We start from the raw sequence: 23,861 nt of genomic DNA on the forward strand, positions 1-23,861 counted from the left end.
CTAATGCACGATTCCTCCGTAATCAACTGTCTCTTTATGGTAAAGGTTAGACTTTATACATTTGTTTGGATTCAAAGCAACACGCAAAACAGACAGTGATTGAATATCTTAGGGATCCCTCGTCGCTGATTATGGACCTAAATCCAAGTCCTGTTCCATCAACGCTATCATATATATCAAATAAATCAAAAAGATAAGAAAAACATCTTTAATAATCTGTCTTTATTTCTAGATTGCACTCCATGGTGAACTTGGTCCATTTAATACAGTGTACAAAACAAAATTGCAGAACAAATTACAGACTCCACGAGAGCAATACAATTATATTATAGGAAGCCCATTGTTCATTCATTGTTCAACATTGCATCATATGCATCATAACAAAAAATATCCTACCATAATACTTTTCTTTGGTGAACTGAGGTGATCATTTTAAATGCACATATAACTTTCTTTAAAATCTCACTGCCAATCTGAACTTTACACATCAATATATATTCTTGACATTTACACTGTATTTTCATCATTCTGCAAAACATATACCAAAATATAAAATCTTGTACTTTTGACTCAGCTTGAATTCAATTTTTTTTTTACATTGCATTGAACTTGAAGCTTTCTCCAATCACTTTTTTGAAACCTCAAACTTTAACTACCTTTAGGATAAGTACACATGTTTGAAACAGTATATTATAATGTTCACAGCATCTACATCATGAAAAATACAGTCAGTGGCAGTATTTGAAGATAATAATCCACAGACAAAAACAAAATTGATCCCAAAAACATAAAATGAGATCTTGCAGAGCTACATGTAGCAACTCCATGATCTTTTGTGCCTAGAAAACCCTAAGCGTCAAAAATCATAAACATGTGGTTTTAATAAGCCAGATAAATACTGTATATTTTTTCAAAGAAAAATGAAGCAAAAATTGATGTGTTAAGTTTAAAAAATGAGAGAGAGAGAGAGAGAGAGAGAGAGAGAGAGAGCATGCTTATAAATTAAAATAAAAGAACATAACCTATCCTTCACAGAACAATAAAGGAGCTTTTTTCTAAATTTTGTTTCTGTCAATCTTAAATAATAATATAACCTGAAGCCAAACAAATCAGCATCAACTACAGGTATTATAAACACATTATTATATTAAAAAAAAAAATAAAACACTGTAAACCAACTTTTCTTTGAATACCAGAAAAATTCAAAAGGTTCATGGAAATTCAGAAATATTTCTGAAAAACCTTGCAACTCTTATGTTTACGTGACATTATCTACATAGTGTCCTGAAGAAAATTAGAAGCAAGGAACCAGTTTATCATTGCTTAGTCTTGAAATAAACTTGGCCAAAACAAAAGTTGGTTTAAATAAAGACAATAGCAAAAACAAACTGAATAAATATGTGTAATTTATATAAAATTTTGCCCTTTTAGGAATTAAATTGATTGGCTATTTTGCATTGGTACGGAGTAATAAATTGAGTATAAAAGTCAGATCAACCCTGCATTAAACAGGACCCCCCCCCTACCCCCCCCCCAAAAAAAATCAATATCCTGCTATTTGTAAATGTCATGCTGAATATTGGCCACAACACAGCCAAAAGTGCTCATCACTGTGGGCAGTTCCTGTCCCTCCACCCACGTCTGTCTACCGTTCTCCTCCTTCAGCCAGCAGAGGCCAGCCATCCAACTCTTGTCATCTTCACCTCCCACAATCAAAATCGTATTGCTGTATTTTACTATCCCTGGAAGAAATAATTAATACAATCAAATTTCAATCTTTTCAAAGAACTTCATAATAATCATCAATAATTTGCTTTTTTTTTTCACTCTCAAAATTCATAAAATAAGTCTGAATTCAAAGTGGCTGAATATTTTAAAATTTGTTTGGGACAAGGGAGATAATGCATTAGCAATACATGTACTAAATGAAATTAATTCTTATAACAGATGGAACTCTCGGTTTTTTTCTGACCTGCTCCACAGAGGGCATTGGGGAGCTCTGGACCCTCACTCCAAGTATCGGTGGCTGGATCAAACACCTCCACAGAACTCACACAATGCTCCGGCAGAAACTCCTTCTTCCACTTGTCACTCAATTCCGAATTACCTCCTACATAAAATAATTGCATATACATATGTCATTCAAATCTGCAACAAAATACATATTTTTTTTTGTGTACATTTTTCTGCTAACATTTTTTCTTTCTTGTATACTTCTTATGTCTATCATGATACTTTTTTTGTAGTCTTCCAGACTATTATGAATTTATTTGTTTTTCTCGGACCACAGGTCCCCCTATTGTCATCCGTTTATGAACATAAAACAAGTGCACATGTTTTGAAGGATTTGAGGACTTACCAATGACATAAATTTTGTCCTTGTGAATCACACACCCTGCCAGTACCCTAGATGTAGACATGGGAGGTAACTCCACCCAAGTATCATCAGCTGGATCATACCTAGGAAATGTTCATGAAACATATTACCAGGTTTATCACAATGGGAAAACTGTGAAAATCACATCATTACTGTGTTAGATGTAATAAAACTTGTTTAAATGTTTATTTTTTTCTTCATTGGCATTTATAATGAGCTTTGAGTTTGGGTTTCATTATTTACATAGGAACCCCCATTAATTGAAATATTCTTTTGTATCCAACTTTTCAAAATCCTTCGTTTAAATCATCTATTCATCTTCACTAAAATACAACTAGCACTGTGTACCTGTAAGCTGTTTTGCTGATCTTTTCACATGTTTCACCTCCAAAGACATACAGCTTTCCCCTGTGACTAATGCTGGTCATGAATCGCAGTGGTATTGCTAGGGGAGCCACTAATATCCAAGCATTGGTGTGTGGATCATAACGTTCTACTGTACTGAGGATTTCTGAGCCATCTTGACCTCCGATGGCAAAAGCATAACTGTGGAAATGAATTCAATTGAATTACTTTTTCACAGATCAATACTGGCAAATGAACTGTTTGTTACTTAAAATATCTACCGTAATGTACTTCAGAATACCTAAACATTTGATACCAAGCTTTAAATATTGTACTTAAATAGGCATCAACATTTCAGTGCTGGTATTTTTTTAATGGTACTAATTGAGATGCAAATATTCAATATCAAATTTTTTAACCTAAAATTATAAATTGTAGAATTGTGAAAAGGCAAAAAAAGACAAAATTGACGTAATCAAAATGTTATCAATTTATGAAACACTTTTACATAAAACATAAGCAGTCATTAGAAGATCTATACCAAAATGGTAGAAAATTTACTTTACAGTTCAATCATAATAAAATTGGCTGAAAAACCCCCCACATATTTTATCTCAATGCCTGTAATTCATAACATTCAATAAAATATCATGGACGTACCCATCAACAATGACCAAAGAAAACTGGGACCGGGACATATTCATCTTTGCTTTGGAGGTCCAACTCTTCTCTATCTGGTCAAAGACGTAGAAGCTGTTGGACACACCCTCTGTCGTCACGGACCCGCGGTAATTCAGCTTACGTATGGATCCACCCGCCAAATAAATCTGGTTATCTCCAGTTATAGCACATCCTTGAACATAAATGATGTAAAAACTGTAAAATTTTATAAATATACCTGTAATGTAACTTCTGATAGAGATTCAACATAAAACTGTATATCTTTTTATTTTCATAATGATGTACCATAATTTTTCCTTTTATTGCAATCGCTATCAAATAGCACAGACTACAAAATGCAGAAATTATATCCGTCATTGATTACTTTTTAGACTTTTTAGATCGCAAAAATGACTGATGCGAAATAAAAGAGTCACATATTTCCCCCTTTTTCACAAATTTTGTGACACCTGCAAAATCCCAAATTGATATACAGTAAGATTTACAAGATTTTTCTGAAATTTAATACCAACCAGGGGTGTATAAACTTTGTGGGAGTTTACATATGGTAATGACTTCTCCAGTCTTTGGTAACAGCATCTCCATGCTATTGAACTTTTTCATCTGTTCCTCTGTATAAGGATTTGCAATGATCATCACTCCAGTTTCGTGGGCCATTCCTTTGCGGGGCATGAGATTCAGGTCCATTTCATGTTGTCTGTTGCGTAGCATATGAAAATACCTAACTGTGTCCAGAACTTTTCTCAAGGATTCACAGTCTTTTAGTATTTTATTCCTGTCAATTCTATCACAGAAATAGTAAGAGCTGATATTGGCAAATCGAACACAATTCATTATTTCCATTAAGTGTGCCATTCTGTTTTCTTTGTCTGACATAAGCCAATGCATGCATGCTTCATAAACAGTTTCTTCATTGGTCACATTGATGTCATCATCACTAATGATTTCAACCAACTTATCGGAGGGTAGGGATAAAAACTCCTGATGTTTGCACAAATCAGTAAATCTACTGTTCACAATTTCTTTGGCTTTTGTGGCTAAATCTGTGCATTCGTGAGCTTTAGCAAAAAAGAACACTCCAATACAGTTTGACACAGTGATGTGGTTCATCATGAATTCAGCACATCCACTTCTGAGCGAAAGCAACTGAAATCTGTTGGCAGCGGAAAGTAAATGTTGAACAGTCTCCTCCGAAAGCACAACTTGTCCTGTGTAGATATAGTCCAGCACCAGACCCATAGTTTGTGGATCTAACTCCTTCAAAGTAATCTTATCTTGATGACTCTCTGCCATATTTGTAGAAAACATGGCCATGAAAAAAGGACTTGATATTGCAAGAACATTTTTGTGACATGGAAATTCTGTCTCATCTACACAAAGGGTGACATCCACAAACTCTTTTTCTCTGTAGAGTTTAGAAAATCCCTGCAGGAGATTGACTGCTCTCTGTTTGTCTATAAATTTGTCGTCATTTGGAGACTCTTCATACTGAGTCTGCGAGTCAAGCATTCCCTCAGGATCCTGAGTGCTTTGAGCATCATCCGGACTACTCATCTTTTCCTGAAATATTTGTTGAAAGAGATCAAGTCTAAGCTACACATCACAATGTCTTTACACTTTATAAGATGGATAAATCAGAGAAATTATTTTAAAATATATATGAGAACAAAATCATACCTTAATTTTCAAAATATATCTTCAGTTACAACCTGATGATAAATTAATTAATTTTGAATTTCAATTTAATTAAAATCTAGAGTTTAATTTGGATACACTCACATTACACATCTACTTTTATAAAGACTTAATAGCTCACAAGTAGAAAATATGTGCTCATTAACTGATTCAAAAGAAGGATCTTTTCCAAAATTTATCTACAAGGTTAAGCAACAATTAACTTGCACCTGTACCTCTTCATACAATATTATGTGTACAGTACACAGGAGACATGCAGAATCATAAGCAGCAAAAAATTTCGGGTTCTCCTTCACCTTAAAGTTTAACATGGTTCAAAGTGTGGGAACATTTATTTTTGCAATGTGTCCAATTATGTTGATATGGCAGACAGGAATTCTTTTTAGTTTAATAAAGTATGTGTATTAAACAAAATTTGAATTCATTTAACAGCTTTTTAATACATCTTATTCATTTTCAATGTATAATTACTACTGATGTTTGAACAAACCTTTGTTCCCAGGGCAAATGTGAATAAGGTGCAGAGAATTTAACTGCGGTGTAAAGAATATTTGTGTTGTGCTAAACATTTCACTACTTGGTGCTTAAATGATAGAGTTTTTAGTCGCACTTGTACACAGAAAAAGATGAACCCTTACAATGGTTTAAGGTATTTTTTTTATAACATTGGTAAGTCTTTTAAATGAAAAAACAATCCATGTAAAATTTTCTTGGCATTTCAATTCATTGATAGATTTTTAAAGAAGAAACTGATGTTTTTAATATCATACGATTGAACATGTTAAATGTCAAAAAGTGAATGAAACACATCAATTATTTACATAATAATATACAACGATAAAAACACATGTATTTGAAATAGCATTATTGGCATCTGCAAGAGTTAATCATAATGTGTACAACTTTTGCATACGCATTGAAAAATGTAAACATCTTCATTTCGAATTTCCTCTATGATGTTCCAAACATCATACTTACCATAAGCTTTCTTGGGAAATGAATGTATGTGCCTTATGAAGATTTTAGATGCATTATGCTATTTTACCACAAGTAAAACTCAAAAGACAAAAGATCAATGGAATTCTGAACACCTCATAGTTAGAGTTATTATAGTAGCACAGTCCACTATCTTCGCACCAGCCTAAGCACCATCCCCATAGAGCATGCGCGAAGGAAAGATGGGTCATGCGACATGCGTACTTCCTTCTTTCTGTTTTGAAACATTCAATTTCAAACGAAGAGGTATTTTTTTCTTAATTTGTTTTAATGACAATACCATATTATGGTAACAAAATTTGTTTGAGAATATAACCAAATGCAAAACTCATTTACTTTTCTTTGAAAATAAACCCAATCGGATTTTTCTCAAATATTAAAGGGGAAAAAATTGGCGTCAACCTCGTACGTATTATATTACCCTTTCTATGATCGATTTAGTCCTACCATATAATGGTAAGCACACCACAGAATTTGCCAAAATAAAATTTTAATCACTCTGGACCTGATATGTGTCTGCAGAGGGATAGGTAATGTCAGGGACGTATATACTAACTATTGTGTTATATATGTCTCTGGTAATGTTCACTATTCAATTTCAAGAACTGTCTATTGCAGATTATAATCGGTGTGTCGTAGTATTAGGAAAAGTATGGCCAATGCAAGTAAGTTTGTTGGTTTTATCAATTAACCTATATACAAGCATCATTGTAGCATACAAACAATTTTTTGCATTACCAAAAGCGGCATACATTGCTACATATGATTGGCTGTTCGTTCGCCCTAAAACGCGCTCGCCCTTGACGCCGTTTGCTCTAGTTTCCGCTACATATGGCACATCAAATTCACAAAAATAAGTTAAACATAGTTTTACAGTCGATTAACTAAGCTTAACGATTGTAAACTACATTTTAAGGACAGAATTCTATAGTTAACGATTTAGTTAACTTTATTTAACACCCTTAATCTATATTTCACATATGTTAACTATAGTTAACACATTCATCTATGTTTCAGAAGTGTAAAACTACCATTAACACGGAACACGGAACCATTTGCGATTGCAAAACATAATTTATCTGATAAATATAGTTTCACAATTGTGAAACTATGATTAACAAGTCTGAACTATAGTTAAGGAATGTAAATTATAGTTTACAGAAGTGAATCTATATTTATCAGCAAAATCTATTGTTAATGTTATTTGCAGACAGATAAACTTAGATTATAATCTGTAAACTATAGTTTACAACTGTTAAATGTGGTTTTGCAGATGAAGACTATAGTTAACTGATCGTTAATTATAGTTAACAAATTGTTAACTATAGTTTGTGGTCCGTAAAGTTATCATTCGATAAAGGTAGTTTATTGACTGTGAAACTATGTTTAGCTCATTTTGTGAATTTGGCGTGCCATAGCTACAACCCTTTCCCTAGATGTTTTCCTGTCTTTCTTCAACCAAATTGATATTTATTTCCCAGGAAAACACTAGCACCACACCTATTTGATATCTATAACACTAGCACCACACCTATTTGAAATCTATAACACTAGCGCCACACCTATTTAATATCTATAACACTAGCACCACACCTATTTAATATCTATAACACTAACACCACACTTATTTAATATCTATAACACTAGCACCACACCTATTTAATAACTATAACACTAGCACCACACCTATTTAATATCTATAACACTAGCACCACACCTATTTAATATCTATAACACTAGCACCACACCTATTTGATATCTATAACACTAGCACCACACCTATTTAATATCTATAACACTAGCACCACACCTATTTAATATCTATAACACTAGCACCTACATGTATTTAATATCTATAACACTAGCACCACACCTACATGTATTTAATATCTATAACACTAGCACCACACTTATTTACTATCTATAACACTAGCACCACACCTATTTAATATCTAACACTAGCACCACACCTATTTAATATCTTACACTAGCACCACACATATATACTATCTATAACACTAGCACCACACCTATTTAATATCTAACACTAGCAACAATAGGGCAAAACAATTATTTTATCGCCAAAACATGAGCATTGCACATGTTTAACTTTCATAACACTAGCACCACACATATCCTAACTCAATGACATAATTACCACACATATTTAACCTCTATAACACTAGCACTACACCCTAATGACAAATATATCTTAACTCTACTACATTAGCAACACACATATTTACCTATATAACACTTGAACCTTACATATCCACATATCCAACCATTGTGACACTAGCACCACATATATCTTTACTCTATAACACTAGCACCATACATATTTAACCTCTATAACACAAGCACCATACATATTAAACCTCTATAACACTAACACCATACATATTTAACCTCTATAACACTAGCACCATACATATTTAACCTCTATAACACTAGCACCATACATATTAAACCTCAATAACACTAGCACCATACATATTTAACCTCAATAACACTAGCACCATACATATTTAACCTCTATAACACTAGCACCACATATATCTTAGGTGGCAGGGGACAGTTTTTTTGATACAATTCATTGTAGCCAAGGGATGCATGTCTTCGGAACTCTGTAACTAGAATTTCCTCAGTTCCCATTCAGCACAGATACCTTTAATTCACTCTTTATAAGGCCAGTCAACAATTTCTGAAGAAAATTACTTGTCAAAACCTGTAAAATTCTCTACATACTGGTTTTTATGAGATTTTGACCCTTTCATATTTCGCTAATTTTTCATGATTTTTCAGCTTTTTAGACCTCCCCCAGCTAATTCCCTGCAGAGGGTTGACCTTCCGTACCGCGTGCATGTTGCACTATCACATGTCAGAAACTTACCAGTGTATAGTTTACAATGTCCCATCCACCTTCTTTTCGTGTTATTTTACCTCCCGTCTGTAACTTGCAATTTCACTGTGTAAAGTCAGCACAACAGTCATAGCCGCAGGTTTCGCATTTTACTTCTGATTCTCATGTACCTAACATACGGGGCCTACATATTGCATATCAATTTCAACAAGATACACCCCTCTAACTAATGATAATCATTAAAAATCATTTCATGAATTTTAGCAACACTCATAAGCCTTCAAGTACAGCAACTCTCAATTTTACAAAAATATTGACGGGTACTTTATTCGAAACTGTCCCTTGCTACCTTTAACATACACTAACATTCTCTGAAAAGTCATCTTGTCTTAAAATTAAAAGGCGTATGCTATTCTGAGAAAAAGTACACCACATTTTGACAATTCCATTGAGGTTTAAGAAAAATATGGCCATTTAAGTGAACCCACCATTTCCACTTTCCTCTATTTAACACAGATTCATAGGGTTCTCCATAAATAAAGCATCTTTACCTAATCTTTTAGAGGTCAACTGTTGTTCAACCTCCTTAAATAAGAAACCTTATTCAAAACTACATACATTGGCTTGACATTATTATGATAAAAGCATCACATCACTTAGAAATCCCTCTACATGTATACCCTCCCCCTATCTTTTGATTTTCACAAGAAGGATTAGTTTGAACACTTTAACCTAATATTATGAAACTTTTGGCAGTTTCTTTGAGTCATTTCTTACACATATTTAAAAACAACCAACACTGATATCTAAAATTGATCTTTTTTTGGTAAATGGATGATTTGTAGCATTTTTATTCAGAAAAAATCATGTCGCCCAACATGTGATTTCTTGTTTTCATGAAAAACTAAGCCTAAAATCATATTTAGTGGATATCTTACATATTCTGGTTTCTAGTCTCCTTTTAACTTTGCTAAATTAGTAAGACCTACAAGTGTGATGTGTGTGTTTAATTAAAATGAAATTCAAATACACCCGGGTACCTGGGGACGGATGAGAATTCCATGAAAAATGTTCAAATTTTACATGTTTTTCTACATTTTTGATGAATATATACAATAAAAGGGTAAAAAATATGTTGTTTTTTATTCATTCAAATTAAGCAGTTGCGGTACAAAAATATCATTTTATTTTGTCATAATCCAAATATTTCACTTGTACCCATAAGTACTTCAAGTTACGTGTAGTTTGAAATTATATAAGATGCTTGTTTCTACATTTTTTATTACAATGGACTGACTCAAGTCATCCAGTCGCAATTAATATTATCCTTGTCCGACGAAATAATTGAATAACAATGGACCGTATGGTGCTAGTAATATTTAGACTGTATATGTATGGTGCTAGTGTTAATAAGGCTGTATATGTATGGTGCTAGTGATATTAAGGCTGTATATGTATGGTGCTAGTGATATTAAGGCTGTATATGTATGGTGCTAGTGATATTGAGGCTGTATATGCATGGTGCTAGTAATATTGAGGCTATATATGTGTGGTGCTAGTGATATTGAGGCTGTATATGCATGGTGCTAGTAATATTGAGGCTGTATATGCATGGTGCTAGTAATATTGAGGCTGTATATGCATGGTGCTAGTAATATTGAGGCTGTATATGTGTGGTGCTAGTGTTATTAAGGCAGTATATGTGTGGTGCTAGAGTTTTTAAGGCAGTATATGTGTGGTGCTAGTGGTATTAAGGCTGTATATGTGTGGTGCTAGTGATATTAAGGCAGTGTATGTGTGGTGCTAGTGTTATTAAGGCTGTATATGTGTTGTGCTAGAGTTTGTAAGGCTGTATATGTGTGGTGCTAGTGTTATTAAGGCTGTATATGTGTGGTGCTAGTGATATTAAGGCAGTATCTGTGTGGTGCTAGTGTTATTAAGGCTGTATATGTGTGGTGCTAGTGATATTAAGGCAGTATATGTATGGTGCTAGTGATATTAAGGCTGTATATGTGTGGTGCTAGAGTTTTTAAGGCTGTATATGTGTGGTGCTAGTGTTATTAAGGCTGTGTATGTATGGTGCTAGTGATATTAAGGCTGTATATGTATGGTGCTAGTGATATTAAGGCTGTATATGTATGGTGCTAGTGATATTGAGGCTGTATATGCATGGTGCTAGTAATATTGAGGCTATATATGTGTGGTGCTAGTGATATTGAGGCTGTATATGCATGGTGCTAGTAATATTGAGGCTGTATATGCATGGTGCTAGTAATATTGAGGCTGTATATGTGTGGTGCTAGAGTTTTTAAGGCTGTATATGTGTGGTGCTAGTGTTATTAAGGCTGTATATGTGTGGTGCTAGAGTTTTTAAGGCTGTATATGTGTGGTGCTAGTGTTATTAAGGCAGTATATGTGTGGTGCTAGAGTTTTTAAGGCAGTGTATGTGTGGTGCTAGTGGTATTAAGGCTGTATATGTGTGGTGCTAGTGATATTAAGGCAGTGTATGTGTGGTGCTAGTGTTATTAAGGCTGTATATGTGTTGTGCTAGAGTTTGTAAGGCTGTATATGTGTGGTGCTAGTGTTATTAAGGCTGTATATGTGTGGTGCTAGAGTTTTTAAGGCAGTATATGTGTGGTGCTAGTGATATTAAGGCAGTGTATGTGTGGTGCTAGAGTTTTTAAGGCTGTATATGTGTGGTGCTAGTGTTATTAAGGCAGTATATGTGTGGTGCTAGAGTTTTTAAGGCAGTGTATGTGTGGTGCTAGTGGTATTAAGGCTGTATATGTGTGGTGCTAGTGATATTAAGGCAGTGTATGTGTGGTGCTAGTGTTATTAAGGCTGTATATGTGTTGTGCTAGAGTTTGTAAGGCTGTATATGTGTGGTGCTAGTGTTATTAAGGCTGTATATGTGTGGTGCTAGAGTTTTTAAGGCAGTATATGTGTGGTGCTAGTGATATTAAGGCAGTGTATGTGTGGTGCTAGAGTTTTTAAGGCTGTATATGTGTGGTGCTAGTGTTATTAAGGCAGTATATGTGTGGTGCTAGAGTTTTTAAGGCTGTATATGTGTGGTGCTAGTGTTATTAAGGCTGTATATGTGTGGTGCTAGAGTTTTTAAGGCTGTATATGTGTGGTGCTAGTGTTATTAAGGCTGTGTATGTGTGGTGCTAGAGTTTTTAAGGCTGTATATGTGTGGTGCTAGTGTTATTAAGGCAGTATATGTGTGGTGCTAGAGTTTTTAAGGCTGTATATGTGTGGTGCTAGTGTTATTAAGGCTGTGTATGTATGGTGCTAGTGATATTAAGGCTGTATATGTATGGTGCTAGTGATATTAAGGCTGTATATGTATGGTGCTAGTGATATTGAGGCTGTATATGCATGGTGCTAGTAATATTGAGGCTATATATGTGTGGTGCTAGTGATATTGAGGCTGTATATGCATGGTGCTAGTAATATTGAGGCTGTATATGCATGGTGCTAGTAATATTGAGGCTGTATATGTGTGGTGCTAGAGTTTTTAAGGCTGTATATGTGTGGTGCTAGTGTTATTAAGGCAGTATATGTGTGGTGCTAGAGTTTTTAAGGCAGTATATGTGTGGTGCTAGTGGTATTAAGGCTGTATATGTGTGGTGCTAGTGATATTAAGGCAGTGTATGTGTGGTGCTAGTGTTATTAAGGCTGTATATGTGTTGTGCTAGAGTTTGTAAGGCTGTATATGTGTGGTGCTAGTGTTATTAAGGCTGTATATGTGTGGTGCTAGAGTTTTTAAGGCAGTATATGTGTGGTGCTAGTGATATTAAGGCAGTGTATGTGTGGTGCTAGAGTTTTTAAGGCTGTATATGTGTGGTGCTAGTGTTATTAAGGCAGTATATGTGTGGTGCTAGTGATATCAAGGCAGTATATGTATGGTGCTAGTGGTATTAAGGCAGTATATGTATGGTGCTAGTGATATTAAGGCTGTATATGTGTGGTGCTAGAGTTTTTAAGGCTGTATATGTGTGGTGCTAGTAGTATTAAGGCTGTATATGTGTGGTGCTAGAGTTTTTAAGGCTGTATATGTGTGGTGCTAGTGTTATTAAGGCTGTATATGTGTAGTGCTAGTGATATTAAGGCAGTATCTGTGTGGTGCTAGAGTTTTTAAGGCTGTATATGTGTGGTGCTAGTGTTATTAAGGCTGTATATGTGTGGTGCTAGTGATATTAAGGCAGTATATGTATGGTGCTAGTGATATTAAGGCTGTATATGTGTGGCGCTAGAGTTTTTAAGGCTGTATATGTGTGGTGCTAGTGGTATTAAGGCTGTATATGTGTGGTGCTAGAGTTTTTAAGGCTGTATATGTGTGGTGCTAGTGTTATTAAGGCAGTGTATGTGTGGTGCTAGAGTTTTTAAGGCTGTATATGTGTGGTGCTAGTGTTATTAAGGCAGTATATGTGTGGTGCTAGAGTTTTTAAGGCTGTATATGTGTGGTGCTAGTGTTATTAAGGCTGTATATGTGTGGTGCTAGTGATATTAAGGCAGTATATGTATGGTGCTAGTGGTATTAAGGCTGTATATGTGTGGTGCTAGTGTTATTAAGGCTGTATATGTGTTATGCTAGTGTTATTGAGTCTGTATATGTATGGTGATAGTGGTATTAAGGCAGTATATGATGTATGGTGCTAATGATATTAATGGTGCTAGTGGTATTAAGGCTCGGTATTTATTGATGCGCAGCTCTTGAAAACGCTGGCATCATTTTACTTTGAGTTCAAATTTCATCTTGTCCCAAAACGACATGCGCACTATGCATGATTTTATTTAAAATTCTCGCTGTAACCAAATCATTTTTTGTGTTAATATATAATAAAAAAGTTTATGAAAATCCAAATGCATTTTTATTTGAATTTTTTTTTATATTTGAGAAGTCCTCTTCCTTGGGATTTTTATTTCAATAGTATGTTGATTTTACTTTATCATTTTGACATTTCGCTGTACATGTCGAAATTATGAACAAGTATATTTTCATTTTAGTATTTTAATTTCATACAGAATTTGAAATAAAAAATTGAATTTAATGTAAATTATTTGAATCCTTTGCAATTGTGGCACAAACAACTCCCTGTGTCTTTGATTTACTGAATGCCACTTGTCTACGCTATTTAGGGACAATAACCCTTGTATATCCTCTACATGTATATAAGAATCCATTTGGTGCTAGTGTTTCACAGGTTCACATTAACCTGGTGCATTTAATTTTAAATCTTTATCTCATTTTCAAAAACTGGTTTTGAAATATATGCACAAGAGATTGTGGAAATCAGGATTGCATTTATTGAGTATTATAAGTATTATATAAGTCTTTCTACAGTCTTTCATTCAGTAAAACAAACGTACGTACACGTATAATGTCATCTTTTCAAACTACTTAAAAGTAATTAAACTTATTGATACCACTAGTTGGCATTCAGTCAAGATGGCAAGTAAAGTGGCAGACAAAATTTCAAAGAAATAACAATAATAATAATAATAATAATACATGTAAATGATTGAATGAATAACATAATGGCTACAGCATGCCACATTTTTAGCAAGACATATGTTTACACACTTTTTCATAGTCTCTGTTTCTGTTTTCTCTGCATAAAATATCTACATAAATATGAGTATATATATAAATAAATATAAAAAATTTGTATCATTATAAATACATAGGATGCAACGATCATAGCGATTTTCCCTCAAATTGTAATATAGCAATTCTGTGTGTTCAATTTCCAAACATATATACACTTTTATCTTATTTCTAAAGACGCACTCCTTAAGCTTCATAATATCATAAAAGCACAAAGGCACCTACATAATGATGGAAAACTGGGTAAAGAAATTCCTTAAAATATCTTTAAAAACTTTTTTGTATAAATTTGTGTATTGTGCATTCTTTCGAAAAAAAAAAAAAAGATCCTAAGATGGCAAAATTAAATACACTGTATTTTACAAGATTGCTCAAAAACATGTTTGATGAACACCAATTTAAGTTGGCCACCTTAGTCAAATTTCTTGTTCATTTGTTCATTGCTGTACCACAGGAATAATTTTAATGTATCAATAAAATTTTCAGGTTTCATGTATGAGAGAGAGCTCTTTAATTTTCTGATTTTTGCATTGCTTTGCTCAACAATTTGAGTATTTATACCCCTCAATTTTGGGTAGCTGCGAGCCTCATAGCCTGCTGCACATTCTGAAAAAAAAAGTAAAATCTGTATGTCAAATATATCTTAATTACCACAAGTACTTTTTCATACAAATGAAAGGAAATGTGAACAAGCTGACATACCCTGCACGCTCCCCAATTACTTGACAATGCTACACATAATTAATGACATAGTGTGTAATAAATGCACGAAATAATTTGATGAAGGGCATAAATCGCAAAAAACTTCCTTCAAATTTGCACATACATCTTTTTCTAAACCTACAAAGTTTCAACAATTTCCTTGCACCTGTTAAAGAGAAATTGCGCTTACAAAGTGTTCATAACAACATTCAATATAAGACCAAAATTTTAAGTTTAAAAGGGACAAAATTATCAGTTAAATAGGGAAATTTGAATTCCATGGTAATATGCACATTGTTGCCAAAATACCTAAAAAGTTTCTAAAAATTCTTTGTTAAAGCATTCAAAAAGGAGCAGCAATTACAAACTGTTCAATACTATTTCAATATATGGCCAAAATTTCAAGTTCAAGGGACCAAAATTCCTTGAAAAATTAAGGAATCGAAATTTCCAACACATTGTGTAAACACCTACAAAGTGTCTAAAAAATCCATGCAGCAGTGTAACAGGAGTTTGCTACAAAAAAAAAGTAGGACTGACTGACTTAGGGACCAGTCAAAAACATAATACCACTCACAACTTATGAGAAACATTTTTTCTCTCATAAATACAAGTTATCATAACTGTACTACACTTCATAATCTCCACACTTATTTTTTGTTGTTATTAACCTTTATTATTATGTCAAGCTTAATTACAATGAAATAAATAAATTGCACATACTTTTGTGATTTGGCCAATGCAGACTGTCAATGAGGAATCGTGTTTCCTTGAAATATGCAGGATCCCGATTCAAGGCATATTGAAAAAGGTTGCATGCATTGTCATAAATGACAATTTCAGGAGGTTCTGAAATTAAAAAAATCTACAAACTGATATATGAAACTTCAAATATATTTGAAAAGTTAATGCATAATATATATATATTTATCAATTTGTTTTATTCAGCATACTGTGAATTAAATTACTGCTTGCGGCATGCCATTTAAAGGATAACATGAACCAGTAAAGATTTGGCTAGCTGTCCACAAACATTGACCTTCACCAATTGAAATGATTTTAGAGTACGTAATATTTATTTGATAACCATCCTGAATGTCACTTAAATTTTATCATGTCCTTAAATTCTTAATATATCTTAATATATCTTTGTCTGGTTTCCCTTAGTTGCAATGCATTGATCTGTTGACTTTCATAATTGGAAGATACTTGCGTTCAAATCTTGTCTTCAAGAAGGTAAACGGGACGTTCGGAGACTCAGCTGTCACCATTACTTCAAAACCATAGCATACCCCTAATTCAATAAAATATTTACATTAAATAATCATTTAGAGCTACAGTATACTCACATAACATTCATTCATAATAAAGAGTGCATGAGCATTGCCTGCATGATGCACAAATACAGTCAAACTCTATATTTGTAACAATGATATCTCAAATACATGTACAATGGATATGTTACAATTACTTATAAGTATCATACCCTTTTACTTCACATATTGTAACTTCAAAATTTTGAATCCTTAGATGTTTTAACTTTTTCTTGATATTATTAATTAAGAGTTGTTTAAATCCAAAGCCATAGGTCATACCATGAGGACAAAATACTGTAAAAATCCCTGGCAACAATGAGGGATGTCGTGCCCCAGTTTTTTTACATGATCCAACTGGTTTTCTGCAATCAGCTTCATATCTACCCCTCTTGCAGACAGCAGGCATAGAAGGGTAACAAGCCAAAGGCAAAGACTCTTGATCTGAAACTTGTGATGACTGCACATCTCCAGTAAATGTAGCCTCAACACACTTTTGAGTAATATCCAAAATAGGAAAGAATGACTTTGGGATGTATCCAATTTTGGTGAAAATCTCAAAAAAGATAGGAATGTTTTGCTGTAGCTGATTCAATAAAGATGATGGTAATTCAGAATCTGGACTAAGTTTTAGAATTTCAGCAATTAAATGAAGATTGGAAAAATGGAATGTGGCACACAATGGTGAGTCACAGGACAGTAGGATGAGAAATTCTTTAAACTCTGGGTTGCAGGTGAATCTTTCATCTAAGAAATAATGAAAAATTAACAAATGAATATTAACATCATCACTTTTTCAAATCAAATTCCCTTTCTAGACTTCAAAGATATAACTAAAGAATAAATAGACTATAATATATAGAAAATTTCATGAATTATATTTCATTATATTATAATCTAAAGCCCAACAGGCATAAAATATATTTTGCATTTACATTAATACCAAATAATTTTGGCATCCTAATGTAAAAATGATAAAAGCAATGCATGCATGAAGAAACAAGACAAACTGATGCCTAAAATATGCCTAATATAATATAATTATATTATGCAGGAAACAATTATGTGTTTGGAACATAGTTTGACTAATATGGGATATGAAAAACTTTTTTATTCATAAATGAAGAAAAAAAAATTCAAGATGACTATAAATAACAACACACATGTAGTAGGTACATGTAAGGCAATTATATATTTTTTCCTTAAACAATGTTTAATATATACAAGGGAAAACATTAGTAAATAACTTATTTCAATAAAATAGTATTTAATTTAATAATTTTGTACTTTACCTTCCATTTCATGTATTTCTGCATCAGGAAGAAGAGGAAGGAGACAAGGTGACACATCAATAACCTTTTGCCTCAGAACTACCAGTTCTTCTCTTGATATGCCATATTCACTTTTGGCAAAGGATCTGAGGTAAGACCTTGTTGTCTTGTCTGGGATAAGCATCCGGTCATTGTATCTAGTATAAGAATAAAAACAAATTATTATTAAACAACAAATCATTAATTTCATTCTTTTGTAAAACATATACAAAAATGCCTTAAATTACGAATATGAAAAATAAAGCTTAACTAGCCCTATGATAAGCAATTAATTTACTTTGTGATACTTATCTTTTTATTTTGAAAACTGGCTCATCATTGTCCACATCAGATCCAAAAACAACAGGCAAAGACGCTCTTTGAAAGGCCAAAGATGTTCCATCGAAGAGCAATATCTTTGGCTGCTTCCCACAAGATGGAGCCTTGCACACGAATGCTAAAAGAAATAAATAGTTCATGTATTGTGAATTTGTTCTATAATAGATTTATTAAACTAATCAATCTAGCTTATAATGATCGACAATTAAAGAATTTGTTTTGTAAAAAAAGACAACAAAATTTATTCTATTAATCAATCAATATCAAATCATGATTATACAATCATATATGTTCATGTAGTACAATTATAGTTGTCTTCCAATTGATAGCAAATTAAAAATTCAGATCAACAATTCCTCAATACCGGCATTTCTATGATGTCAGCAAAATTCTTAGAAGTTCAAAAAATTTCTTTAAGTTATAAATTATTAATATGAAAATTACCTCCACTATAATCAATGTCAAGTAATCTCATGAAGCAATACCAACTCCATCGAAAATGGGAGTACATAAATGAAGTGGTAAAATTCTGATTTCCAGCATCTTCGTGATGACAAGACATTGTTTTATAAAATGCTGAGAGAGTAGACCTGCATAATAAATTTTATAAAAAAAAAAATAATCAAATAAAAGTATCAAATAATTTCATATATACCATGCATAGCTTAATTATTTTCTATTCCGAAACAAATTAATCCTGCTCTGTATATGCACACACAGAATTACCCCCAAACACAATCATGCATAATGTAGGCATTCATACAGCTATATGTGTGTTATAAGGGGTATATTTTAATTCAGATACACATGTATTCATTTTTATCCTTTCCCAAATCCCCATAAATTCTTGAAATATACCTTGAATGAAAGAACTGGAACATGTAGTCTCTAAGTACTTCATAATGGACAAGAAATCTTCCCATGTTCAGTAAGCAATCATCAAGTCCATCATAAGGCAAAAGATTTCCACAAAGAGAACAACATTTATGATAGCCTGCAAAGTAAAGCAAAGAAAAAACTATTTATAGTAACATTATTTGTGTATGTAATTAATGAAATAAATTTGCATTCATTTTATCATCAATTGATGCATGTTTAATATATATCACTATTATTGGATAAGACGTAAAGTCCAAAAAACTAACATTGAGCTTCCCTGAATCCATATCTGGTGACAATCCATGACATCTCTTTAAGGGCAACTAAGTTTTCTTCATTAGATGAAACACCACAGTTTTGACAAGAAGAGTTATCTGTTGGAATAATTTTAAGTATTCCATCTTCTTCAATTAAAACATCTGTGATGTTTTTACAAAGATTTTCCTTTTGTATTGCTGTTAGATTAAAAGGAATTGCAGCTGTGGACAGGGTTTTTAGGGAATAGATATTAGATGCCTCTGGTGTTTTTGCCATTGCTGTAAACAGTTCAAACAAATCAGAGTTGTCATAGAAGTCTGGATTTTCTAATAATTTTTCTAAATCCTGCAGGTGTTCGCATCTTCTCTGACAAGAAAGGCATTTAAGTTTTCCATAGGAGAACCCGATGATGGCAAATGGATGGCAATGATTGTCAGTCCTGATGGCATAGGTGTTCTCCATCCCCCAGTTCAACTTCTGACAAAGTGTCTGATAAAAGATAAAATTTTTAGTTCATCTACAAAGAACAGTTCTTCAAAGAATATAATAAGTAATTACTATCAAGAAACCATACCACTACTTTAAACACACATATATTAGCAATTTCCAAATATTACATAATCATAAATAGGCATATTCAAAGGAATTTAAGTTTTATGTATATCTGTATAAAAGGATGCAACTGTAACAGTAAACAAAAATCAGTGTGACTGGTATAGGATATGGTTAAGTTAACTTATATGTGTATATATTTTAGAAGCACATATTTTCATATAATACAACAACTACCAGGTATTGCTACTTTTACATGTGTCATTAATGGCATTAAGGTGAATATATGTATTTTACTTCAAGGTGGATAAATCATATCATATTGACTGGAACCCCCCCCCCCCCCCCCCAAATGATATTTAAATATCAATACATAGCTTATAACATATACCTTTTCTTGTGTACAGGAATTTTCTTCACTGTAACGATGATCCTCTACAATCAGACACATTAAAGAACTTAACACATAAATCTATATTCCACAAAGTTTTTGTATGTAAAGTATATGTAGAAAGCGTAATTGTAGATATAACACAATGACATGGACCAATATGCAGGGTATTCTAATATTAAATGATGAGTTTTATTATTATACAAAGGTTGAACAATGTTATTTTAAGTGCATAGTCAAAAGTGAAAGCTAAAATTCATGCTTGTGCATGGCAATTACCGTGGCTCTTCCATTAATTTGAACTTATCCTTATACAGTATTTTGGGGGCATAATCACATTTGCAGAAAAGGCAAGAAGTTTAAAAAAATACAAAAGAATTGAATCATAATTTTTAACACAAAATTTTAATCAGTTTGTATGATACACAGTATAATTCAGTTATGAGACTATAATCTTTCAAAAGTTTATCATAATTCATTTTCATTGTCTTTGCATGAATATATATATCAGATACCCAATATCAAAAATGAAGTACATTGTAGTCTGTAGATATTAATCAAAATTTCATCTTAAGCAATCTTCTTTGGTGTTAAAAGTTTCCTTACAGGTCTTTCATAGATGCATGTAGCCATGAATGAACCATTACCTGAAACAGTAATCTCCTCAGAATTCTCTTCAACACTGTAAAGATTCTTAAATTTTCTACAAAGCTCTTTAGCAGCTTCAACATGTATACATCCTGCATACAATTCCTCTACATCTGAAATGGAAAAATACATATAATCATCATTGAGATGGTGACCATCTCAAAGGACCTAGCTTGCTTATAAACAAAAGATATTAGAATAAAAAGCATTTAAAAAGACTTGCTTTAATCTTAATAGGCATGCATCTGTGCAAGATTGGGCTAATGAGAAAGAATGTGGTGGCTCAATTTTCGTGGAATAAGTGCATGGGTACCTCTCATCCACGAATCAACATCCTCCAAGAATTAATTAAATTAGGGTAATAAAGTCATATTTCCTTTGTAGATTTTAGAGAATAAATGAAATTATGTCGATCCCACGAACCTATAAAATTTTAGCAATCCACAAAAATTGGCCCCCACGAAATTTAATGATTCCACAGTATATCAGGTATGACCTTCACATTTGACCAAAAGTATTGTTCAAAGTCCATATAAACCCATTACCTATAAATTATGTTCATGTAAAATTAGTGCCAATATGGCTAAGGGGAAAAGTACATGAATATGATCTGAATTTTTTTTTAATTTTACCCAATGTGACCTTGACTCTTGACTTAGAACTCTCTTCAAGGTTAATACACACCCTTTTACCAAGGGCACTCTGTTGGTGAAGAATGATTCATATTGGAGGGGAATTAAATGATATATAATCCAGAAAAGGATTTTTCATATAATTCTGCTATAACCTTATAACTTTAAACCATAAAACTTAATTGGTTATAGATGGGTGTGTGTGAAGTATGAGACAAATTTAGCAAAGGAGAGAAAAAATATGCTTCAAACGAGGACAGACAGAGGGATGGACAGACAGACGGACTGATTACTAAAGGGTGCCTGCTGAGCGTGGGTCCTAATAATTCATGTAGCTGAAATGACATCATGATTTTGAACATTTCTATTCAACTTTGTATTTCAATTAAAAGATGAAATTTACTTTGAAAATTACTTTGACTATAATATACAATATTTAAAACATAAATTTTCATGATTATGATTTTTTGAAAATAAAAACATGTAATTATAATTTTAAAATTATGGAGTTAATTGGACTCATACCTTCAGAGGTGCAAGATCGAACTTTGTTCATGAAATAATGCCGATCTGAGTCACAAGAGCAGGCGTATCCCAACTGTGGCATTTTTTGCACAATTATAGGTTTGACGTTCTAAAATTGAAATTTAAATACTCCTTAACTTAATTGATAAAAAACATATTCAATCTGCATGCAGCAATCAATATAGAGAACAAATTGGTTGTCATTAGTCTGTGTAAATATATATAACGAACAGATTGAATTTAATATTTTCATTGAAAATTTAGGAAATACAAAACTAGATTAATTATATAACAATTAATTAAGTTAAGAAAACAAGAAAAATAAGTGAATGTAATAAAGTCTTTACACTGAGTGTTTTGTCAGTTGAATTCCAATCCATTAAGGCACACACTTCAATATTTTTATCCAAAAAAACACATCCCCTGCCTTGAAATATAGAAAATAATTATAATCTGCAGTCCTCTGAGCTTTCCCCACCGATTTCCAAAAAGACATCACCACTCAGAGGCTGGATATTTTGATGAATTTCAGAATTTGCAGTAGAATTTTCACTTCGGTGATAACTTGATGGCGGCCTGTCAGTAGAAGACGCAGTTTCCTAAAAATGAGAATATAAAATCCCCTTTAAATAACTATATAAGGGAAAAACTCATAATTCTTTTATTCAATCTTTAAATTACAAGTCCATATCGTAAATGCATGTACTGTATAAAGTAAGAAATTTATCTAATGAAATAAAAAGCTAATTACAGCTTTTCTTGATTTAATTTTGGTTGAGGCACTTGAGGGTTTCCAGGGACGTCTCTTGGTTGGAAGTTTGGAAAAGTCCAATCCACATTCTCCCTGTACAATGAATCTTTTCCTCCAGTTTTCCACTGTAGGTTGAACCCTCTGTTTTAAAGAAAATTAAAGTATATGATAAAAATAACATATAAATACAGATAATTTTTAAATACACTGTACCTCCAGGATTAAAAAAAAATACATACCTTTTTTTTAACATCTTTAGGATCCATTTTAGATTTTGGAGATTCTACATACGGGATTGAAGACTTGACAAGTCTGCAAATTCTTTTGTGTAAATTAACAGTACGTAAATTTGTGATTTATTGATCTAAGTGATATATATTATATTATCATGGATAAAATGTAAAATTCATATATTTGTAGATGCCTAATTAAAGGCAAGGGGTTCACATCTAAGTAAAATCACGAGAAGCATATATCTTGCAGATTTAAAATTATAAATCTCTTTAATATTAACATGCAGTATGTAAATTACACATGTGTGATCTACTATTATAGCTGATATAAATAATATAAATCATGGATAAAAATTTAAAAATTACATATTCTAGAATCTGCAAAAAAAAATGACATGGCATTATTTACATCGCATCCAATATATTATTTTCATTCCAAAATGATAATTTAATGCTTAAAATATACACCCTTAATCACTGAATATTGAGATTATATCTATTGCATGCCAAATTAACAAAACCAAGCTAAACATAGTTTCACATTTGATAAATTTGGTTTATTGACTGGTAACTATAGTGTTATGAGCAGCAAACTAATAGTTAACAATTTGATAACTATAGTATTCATCTGTAAATCTATATTTAACGATTACAATAGATTTTGCTGATAAATATAGATTCATGCACGTCTGTAAACTATAATTTACATTTGTTAACTATAGTTAAGAGTTGTTAGTCATAGTTTCACAATTGTGAAACT

General features: G+C 32.6%; 2 protein-coding genes and 1 long non-coding RNA gene across 4 annotated transcripts; 1 reads left to right on the forward strand and 2 right to left on the reverse strand.

Moving 5' to 3' along the window:
* Positions 1–193: 193 nt before the first annotated feature.
* LOC105343085 (kelch-like protein 3) lies at positions 194–6,199 on the reverse strand. Of its 2 annotated transcripts, none has more exons than XM_011450270.4 (7): positions 6,077–6,199; positions 3,916–4,963; positions 3,383–3,575; positions 2,726–2,923; positions 2,360–2,460; positions 1,973–2,110; positions 194–1,742 (listed from the first exon to the last, which is right to left on the reverse strand). In XM_011450270.4, the coding sequence occupies exons 1-7, from the start codon at positions 6,077–6,079 to the stop codon at positions 1,555–1,557; spliced, it is 1,869 nt and encodes a 622-aa protein (XP_011448572.3). In that variant the 5' UTR covers positions 6,080–6,199; the 3' UTR covers positions 194–1,554. The 2 variants fall into 2 exon arrangements, with proteins under 2 accessions (XP_011448572.3, XP_065925562.1); XM_066069490.1 differs by lacking the exon at positions 6,077–6,199 and adding an exon at positions 5,081–5,148.
* Positions 6,193–18,683, forward strand: LOC117686718 (uncharacterized). Its single transcript, XR_010708659.1, has 4 exons — positions 6,193–6,340; positions 6,713–6,759; positions 17,903–18,005; positions 18,246–18,683. It is a non-coding gene; the product is annotated as an uncharacterized lncRNA (long non-coding RNA).
* Positions 14,245–23,218, reverse strand: LOC105323960 (uncharacterized). The gene is made up of 15 exons (XM_034462326.2): positions 23,108–23,218; positions 22,869–23,009; positions 22,465–22,716; positions 22,118–22,226; positions 20,960–21,073; positions 20,313–20,356; positions 19,378–19,858; positions 19,091–19,226; positions 18,677–18,822; positions 18,206–18,350; positions 17,876–18,054; positions 16,866–17,330; positions 16,484–16,564; positions 15,994–16,119; positions 14,245–15,174 (listed from the first exon to the last, which is right to left on the reverse strand). Exons 3-15 carry the CDS (start codon positions 22,495–22,497, stop codon positions 14,981–14,983), a joined length of 2,253 nt encoding a protein of 750 aa, XP_034318217.2. The 5' UTR covers positions 22,498–22,716; positions 22,869–23,009; positions 23,108–23,218; the 3' UTR covers positions 14,245–14,980.
* Positions 23,219–23,861: the final 643 nt, after the last annotated feature.

This window comes from Magallana gigas, chromosome 8 (genome assembly GCF_963853765.1).
Source record: "Magallana gigas chromosome 8, xbMagGiga1.1, whole genome shotgun sequence".
NCBI classification, from domain to species: Eukaryota; Metazoa; Mollusca; class Bivalvia; order Ostreida; family Ostreidae; genus Magallana; species Magallana gigas.